This window comes from Eptesicus fuscus, chromosome 7 (assembly GCF_027574615.1).
Source record: "Eptesicus fuscus isolate TK198812 chromosome 7, DD_ASM_mEF_20220401, whole genome shotgun sequence".
Lineage (NCBI taxonomy): Eukaryota > Metazoa > Chordata > Mammalia > Chiroptera > Vespertilionidae > Eptesicus > Eptesicus fuscus.
Genome location: NC_072479.1, coordinates 54,349,043 through 54,357,944, shown reverse-complemented (window position 1 = coordinate 54,357,944; position 8,902 = coordinate 54,349,043). Strand labels below are relative to the sequence as shown.

Sequence of the window (8,902 nt, the reverse complement as noted above, 5' to 3'; positions counted from 1 at the left end):
CAAACAGAATTCTTGAAAGTCAAGATATTTTGTTCCTATTAAAAGACAGACCCGTAAGTGTGAAAAGTAGTCCTTTTCGAAGTAGCATTTAAATTGTAAGTATTTTTAAGTAATGAATTTTTTAAAACCTGAATATGATAGGTTTCATATTTTTTAAATAATCTATAAGATGTCTCAATGTTACATGCAGATATAACTGAAGTCAAGAATCGGCTATGGGAAATGGTACCGTAACATTCATTCTGCTGGGCCTGACAAATGACCTTCAGCTGCAGACTCTGATTTTTGTCTTTTTCTTTCTCACCTACATGCTGAGCATAACTGGGAACCTGATTATCATCTCCCTCATCTTACTGGATTCTCATCTTAAGACAGCCATGTATTATTTCCTACAAAATTTCTCCTTCTTGGAGATCTCATTCACATCTGCTTGCATTCCCAGATACTTGTATAACATAGCAACAGGTGACAAGCTCATTACCTACAATGCCTGTGTCAGCCAAGTATTTTTTACTGACCTCTTTGGTGTAACTGAATTTTTCCTCCTGGCGGCCATGTCCTATGACCGCTACGTGGCCATCTGCAAGCCCCTGCATTATGTGACCATCATGAGCAGCACAGCCTGCAGAAGACTTGTCTTCTGTTGTTGGGTAGCTGGTCTATTCATTATAATCCCCCCACTTAGTCTAGGCCTAAACCTGGAATTCTGCGATTCTAATGTCATTGATCATTTTATCTGTGATGCAGCTCCCCTCCTGAAAATTTCTTGTTCAAATACTTGGTTCATGGAACAGACTGTTATGATTTGTGCTGTGCTGACCCTTCTTATGACACTCATGTGTGTAGTACTGTCCTACATTTATATCATCAAGACAATTTTGAGATTCCCTTCTGTTCAGCAAAGGAAAAAGGCCTTTTCCATCTGTCTTTCCCACATGATTGTGGTCTCCATCACCTATGGCAGCTGCATCTTCATCTATATCAAACCATCAGCGAAGGAATCAGTGGCTATTAACAAGGGTGTGACAGTACTCACTACATCCATTGCTCCACTGCTCAATCCTTTCATTTACACCTTGAGAAACAAGCAAGTAAAACAAGCCTTCAATAACTCAGTCAAAAGAATTGTGATGTTTTCTAAGAAATAAGAGAATGTGAAGCCAAATAAACACCTATATAGTGACCTTACCAAATTCCATACTCAGGTTCACTTATTCAGAACACTTATTCATCCTGATCTAGTGCCATCTTCCTCACAACCTTCTTTTAAGACCCTTCTATACACAGGCATATTAATAGCTTCTTTATCTTTATTGTTGAAACTATTACAGATTCCCCTCCCCCCACCATGGTTGACCCCCTCCACCCCACTTCTGCCCACTCCCCAGGCCACTACACACTATTGTTTGTCCATGGTCTATGCATGTATGCATATAAATTAATTGTTTAATCTCTTCCTACCCTTCCTACCCCCCCCCGCCCCTGCCAACAGGGCAGTCTGTTGCATGGAATGTCTTTGGATCTGTTTTGTTCATCAGTTTATTTTCTTTAAAATTAAATGCTGATTGGCCTCCAAATAAGGAATACCAAAATAAAATAAAATAAAATAAAATAAAGTAAAATAAAATAAAACAAAACAGAAGTATCTCTCCAAATTAGAAATATAAAAAGAGAAATACATAGGTTAGTAAAGATTTCCATTTTCCAGCAAGAGAGTATGTAACAGTGGCCATTGTTTCATCCAATCCAAAACTTTCAAATGATTTCTTCATTGATTCACTTAACAAATATGTATTGGGTACTGTCTTTGAAACAGCTACTGTTTTAAGCACTAAAAACAGAGAAGGGTCAACCAACCAGCAAAAACTTATTCCCCTATACCCTCAGGGGTAAACAAAACCAATTCTTTCTTTTTTTTTTTTAACAAAACCAATTCTAAGTTAAATAAAGCAAAATGGTTAACTTGCACTCAAATAAATGTTTTTTCACAGAAGGGGATATAAATCTTATAATGATGGGAAAACATCTGAAGTACTAAAGCTTAAAAATTATAAGATTTGTGTCAATATCAAATTGCTAATAACCAAAACTTTTAACTGTTATACCCTTTCCTCAAAAAAAATCCATAAAGTTAAAGGAAAGATAGTGACAATAGATAATTATTATTCTGAGGAATTTAAACATTTTAGTATTACAAAAACTCTGCCAGATGTAGACACATATACTGAAATGCCAACAGAGAATGTCACTAAAACATAACAGTTTTCAAATGGAATATGGAAAGCGTAGTTAAGGTATTACATCTTTTTTTATATGTGAAAAGTTATACATGGGAAGAACACAAACTCTTTACCACATTTCCTCCAAAAAAATAGAAGTTCATAGGTTATCATCTGTAACTATTTCCCCCATTCCACTGATGGGGAAAATAAGACTTTTTTTTTTTTGGGGGGGGGGGGGACTAGCAATCTGAATCTGTGCCAGTAAACTAATGTACATTCTTGATAGCCTATAATTAAGTCACTGCCCCTTTCTCCCCAATCTGGTCTTGCAAGACCTGTTGACCTAAGTACTCCCATTTTACAGAGGCCATAAACCATGGACAATACACAACCCCAGAGGGAGTTATCAGCGCTGGCGCCAGGCCAGGCCTTTTGGTGTGGTCTCACGGCCCCCATCCCAACACACGGGGCTTTTTGAAAAGCCTGAGAAAGGTCCAGAAGTCCCATCCATATTTGGGGGACAAAGAAACCAAAGGGTATAAAGGGAGAGCTTCCTCCATATTGGTTTGCTCAGGAGTTGAATCACTGTATATAGTACATGGGAAACATCTGAAAATAAATGGGTTTTTCCTGTATCTCCAAGTACTCCTGAGTATTTTCCAGTTGCCTGGTAAATTCTGTAACACCACTACACTTGAGACTCCAGAAATTTGAACCTACATTTTCCTTCTGCTTTCATGTCTAGTCTTTTCTATATTCTGTTTCTCTGTCAAAAATATTTTCCTCCTTGCTGAAACCGGTTTGGCTCAGTGGATAGAGCATCGGCCTGCGGACTGAAAGGTCCCAGGTTCGATTCTGATCAAGGGCATATACCTTGGTTGCAGGCACATCCCCAGTAGGGGGTGTGCAAGAGGCAGCTGATCGATGTTTCTCTCTCATCGATGTTTCTAACTCTCTATCCCTCTCTCTTCCTCTCTGTAAAAAATCAATAAAATATATTTAAATATATATATATTTTCCTCATTCTTTGTTGACTCAGTTTTCTCCTTAATTTTTTTTAATTTAGAAGTCACTCAGGTTATTTAAAAATTAAATATAAAACTGCTATGTGAGCCAGCAACTCTACTTCTGAGTATTTATCCAAAAGAATTTAAATCAGGAAATTAAAGAGACATCTACACTCCTATATTCATTACAATACTATTCACAATAACTAAGATGTAGAAACAACCTAAATATCTATCAACTGGTTAATGGATAAAAGAAAAATGTAGTATAAACATAGAGCAGAATAGTATTCATACTTTAAAATTTTGCTCTGGCCAGGTGGCTCAGTTGTTTTAATTATTGTCCCATTAACCAAAAAGGTTGTGGGTTTGATTCTTGGTCAAAGCACATACGTTGGTTCCATGTTCTATCCCCAGCTGGTGTGTATACGGGAGACAAAACAATCAATGATTCTCTCTCACATGGATGTTTCTCTCTCTTTCTATCTTTCTTCTCCTCTCTCTAAAAATCAATAAACATATCTTCAGGTGAGGATTTAAAAATAAAGAAAAAGAAGAAAATTTTGCAACATGCAACAACATGGATGGACCTTAAAGACATTATGCTAAGTAAAATAAGCCAGACACAAGACAAGTATTTTATAAACCCACTTACATGAAGTATCTAAAAAGTCAAATTTATAAAATTAAAAACTAAGATGGTGGTTATCAGGTCCTGAGGGATGGGGAATTAATAATAAACAAGCATATGTTTCAGTTAATATTAATAAGAACTAAAGGTCTGCTTTACAACACTGTACCGTAAGTCAAAAATAATGTACAATTTTTAAGAGGAAAGATTTCATTTTCAGTGTGAATTTTTTAAGAGGAAAGATGTGTTAAGTGCTCTTGCCACAATAACTTTTTTTCAAAACCACACACACATTTTTTTAAATAATAAAGAAACAAGCACATATAAATACAAATTTAAGGAAATACCAAAATCTAGCTTGATGCTAGTTAATTTGCCTACATTTGATTACCAAAAGGTTGTGGATTGGATTCTCAGTCAGAACACATACCTAGGTTGCAGGTTCTATTCCTGGTTGGGATGTGTATGGCAGGTAACCAATAAATATTTCTCTCTCACCTCAGTAAATTTAACTTAAAAAAGACTCACAACAACAACAAAAAATGTCCTAATCAGATAGCTTCACAGGTGAATTTTGTGAAGCATTCAAAGAACTAACACCTATCCTTCTCAAATTATTAAGGGGAGGAAGGACTCCTGAGCTCAATTCATGGGGCCAGAATTATTCTAATACAAAACCACATATGAAAACTACAAAGAAACAAAGTTATATGCTAACATTCCTGATGAACATAGATTCAAAAATCCTCAACAAAATATTAGCAAACAGAAATCAGCAATACATTGAAAATATCATACATACACCATCATCAAGTGAGGTTCATTCCTGGGATGCAAGGTTGGTAATCTGCAAATCAATGAACAGACTGATTGATTTATGTGAAAAGTCACATAAATAAAATGAAGGATAAAAATTATATGATAATATCAATAGATGCAGAAAAAGCATTTGACAAAATCCAGTACCAATTTATGATAAAAACTCAGCAAAATGGGAACATACCTCAACATATGTCATACCATATATAACAAACCCACACACAACATGGAAAAATTTAAAGTGTTTCCCTTACTATCAGGAACAAGACAGGGATGTCCTTTTTCATGACGTTTATTCAACACAGTATTTGAAGTCCTTTGGTTGCCAAAGGGGAAGGGGTTCAAGAACTGATGAAAAAGGTAAAGGGATTAAGAAGTACATTGGTAGTTACAAAATATTCATAATGTATAGGGAATATAGTAAAAAATACTGTAATAATTATGTATGGTGCCAGGTGGGTACTGGAAATATCAGGGTGAACACTTTGTAAAGTACATGCTTGTCTAACTACTATGCTGTATACTTGAAACTAATACAAAATAATATTGAATGTAAACTGTAATTGAAAAATAAATTTTTTAAAAATACAAGGTGACAGGAGACTAGACTCCAGGTAGTGAGCACACAATAGAGTATACAGATATAGTATTATAAAGTTCTACACCTGAGATTTATATGTTATAACCAATGTTATCCCAGTAAATTTATTTTTTTAAAATACTATCTTGCCCTGGTCGGTATGGCTCAGTTAGTTGAAGTGTTGGCCCCGTGCACCGAAGTGTCACTGGGTCAATTCCCAGTAAGGGTGCATACCCAGGTTCCAGGTTCGACCCTGTAGGGGTGCATACAGGAGGCAACCATGCAATATTTCTCTCTTATATCGATGTTTCTCTCTCTCTCTCTCTCTCTCTCTCTCTCTCTAAATAAAAACATATCCTCAGATGAGGATTAAAAACATACTATCTTTACATAAATTCATACATGTCCATTGCTGGAGGCTAAGACCAACAAGTAGTTAGCATAATTAGGCAAGAAGTCCTCTGGAAGGCTAATGGACTTTGATATTCAGCAAAGGCTGAAAATCAGCATAATATTGCCCTGCTTTGGCTGAATGGCTGAATGGAATCCCCTAACCTGATAACCCTTTATTGTTTACCAAATTTGACCATTAATATGCCTGTTTGCTTTGCTAAAGGGCAAATGTGTATTCTAGTAAATAAAAATCTGATGGGTCCGGGGATTCAGAGAGCCTCCGCCTGGCTCCCCCAAGCCTTCTAAATTTATATTTCTTGTGTAGTGTATACGTTTGTGCGCAGCCCCTTCTCCAGACCTTGAACCCTAGCCGCAAATGGATGCAGTGTTCACAACCATATCTTAGGAAATGGAAATAATAGTATTTTTGTTTTTTAAATATTCATACATATTCATATCGTTCTTTAAACTGTAAAAAAGAATTATCACTTGCTTTGAGTTTTCTAATTTTCTATTTTGTTATCTTTTATAATGATTGAGAAAAATAGCAGGTGGAATAGAGCCGTGTGATCTTTCAGCATCCATAGATAGTAGGGAAGAAATACAGCAAAGGCAGACCACTTCGTGACCTTTGGTTTTTTATTATTTTATCTTGACCTGTGCCTGTTGCTATTGTCACATCTTTGTGTCTCTAGGGACAGTGCCCCCACTGCTGCATCTTTCAGTATTTTTGCCCTAGTTCATTACAAAGGAAACTCATTAGTGCTGTTCGAACCTGTGTCACCAAGGACCCAGTTGTTTAATATTTAGTTTGAGGTACAGCAAATAAATCAAATATCAGTCTTAATAGTGTGAAAGCCTCTTATCCTACCCAGAAAAGTCATAATATCAATGATTTCAATGCAAAAAGGGGAAATAGTTGAACAATATTTTACTTTCAACCAAGAAGGAGTAGAAAACATTTCCTAGGCATCAAGTTCTTCGTTTGAAAATCTTCTCATGTTGGAGATGAAAAATTCAAAGAGTCCTAAATCCTCCCAGAGCACGGTTCAGGGTAAGTAGAGTCATAAACTTAAAGAAAATTTTGCACAAACCTTTTCTAATAGATTCTCTTCCTCAAATTAGCCCTTAGGATTCTGGTTGCTAAAGAATCGGCCGAAGCTATTAACTTTCAGAAGAGTAAGTACATTAGCTATTTCATTTACTTTCATCTTTGGTAAATCTATGTGTTGATTTTCTGTGAGAAGATTTGATATTGACTTACCAAAATCAGATGTAATTAATATTTGAATTATTATATGAAGATCCACAGATTTTTCTGAATTGTATCGTTCAATACTGCTTTTTATAGTTTACATAAAGATACTGTGAATTTATATGCCGTGAGAAGTTATTTCTGCCACACTCTCACTTTCCTCTTTAAAGAGAAAAGTGTATATCTACATTAAAATCACCTGATATGACAGCTCATAACATAATTTTGGAAAAATTAGCTTTCTTTGTACTTTTTAAAATATAAAAATATTTAAAAGATGCAAACTATTTTTGTAAACTTTGTCTCTTAAAAACTAGCATTGATAAATGGCATAAATAAAAAATATTTTGCAACAAGGGCTGCCACACAGGGTAGAGGAAAGAGCATGTTACCGTGTAAAGTTCTAGGAGCCACTGGGTTACAAAGTACATAGCGGAGTAAGGAGGTTAGGAAGGCTGAAAAGAGCATCCTTTCCTTTAATTAAAATTATCTACTTAGTTATTATGTTGTGTCCTTACAATTCCTTAGAATGTTAAAGTTCTTCAAAAATATCATTGTCATCTCTTCTTTCGAAGGATGTGACAGTAAACGTTGGGGTTTAACTGTATTACCCAGTCATACAGTGAGAGATGACCTTGCTCTAATCTCTGGAGAAAAGGAATCTTTTAAAGGAACAAATGACAGCCAATCACATAACAACTTACTAGAGTTTTGCTAGGAAATTGAAAAGCAACTTGTTTTTTATTCATTTATATGAGACATTCAAATCCTGGAGATACTATTTCAAAACTAAAAATGTATTTGAGTATGTTAGTACAACTAAGTGTCATAGCTGAGGGAAAGCTATAGAATAACCATTAAGCCAAAGCAATAATTAGAAAGTTCTAGGACTCTGGTTTTAAAGTACTATTAAAATATGCACTAAAGAGACATAAATGTAAAACTAAGAAGGGAAACATCTTTATCTGCAACAAGACAAGGAGGAAATCTTTAAATGTAGACTGAACAGATAAATATTCCATGGCGTAAATTGTGAATATTTAGTGGCACCAAAACCTGTTTCAAATAAAAATGTCAACAAACTTGGGAAAAGGCACATGAAACATCATAGTCATTACAGTGTGGATACAGTCACACTTTGAGTTGAAGGAAAAGGTTGATACAAAGTTTATTAATCATAACTTGGTAAATGATTACAAAAGTTCTAAATTATTATCTCCTTTTTTCTTAAAATTTCATTTCCAGGAATTATTATGAAATTATGCAATAATGTTTATAAAAAGGTACTTTTGAAGCATTGTAACAATTATAGAAAACAAAGAGAGACATAAAAGTGTGTTGGAAATTGATTTTAAACTTGTGGTACATTCATAAACCTATTTCAATGTAGGTGACATTTTGAAATAAGAACAAAAATAAAGAGGGATTTAAAAACTGGAGTCACACAAATACCCTAGATTGAAATTAAATAGAATTAAATTAAATAAATTTACATTTCTAAACTTATAGAAATGTAAAATATTTATAATGTAAAATGAATAGCATGTGAACAAATTACATATTCAGACATGCAAATTCCTTGACCTCCAGTTTAAATATCTTATAGATTTCCTCAAAGAAACAAAAAATAGCCACCAAGAAAGATACAACTATCTGCTTGAGAGCTAAAGCAAGGAAGAGATGCCAGTTAACAGTTTGGTAAGCAGGGAAATAATGACATAAGCAAAAAGAGTGATATTTCAAGGTATGCATGACTTTAGTCACCAGCAAAACTGTTGTTTCAAATGCAAAAAAATCCTCAGTGTTAAATACAAGCATATGTAAAATTTACAAGTAAAAAGTAAAATAAGTGTGGCAAAGGACTTTCAAGATGAAACTTGAATATAGGTTTGAATGTGTAGGCAAATGAATAATATATATACATATATATGTGTGTATATAATTTACACAACAATATGTCTTACCATGGACTCTGAGTCTCGGATTGTTAGTTTT

General features: G+C 34.6%; 1 protein-coding gene across 1 annotated transcript; it reads left to right on the top strand.

The window, feature by feature from the left end:
- Positions 1-215: 215 nt before the first annotated feature.
- Positions 216-1,148, top strand: LOC129149638 (olfactory receptor 6C2-like). Its single transcript, XM_054718418.1, has one exon. It carries the CDS (start codon positions 216-218, stop codon positions 1,146-1,148), a length of 933 nt encoding a protein of 310 aa, XP_054574393.1.
- Positions 1,149-8,902: the final 7,754 nt, after the last annotated feature.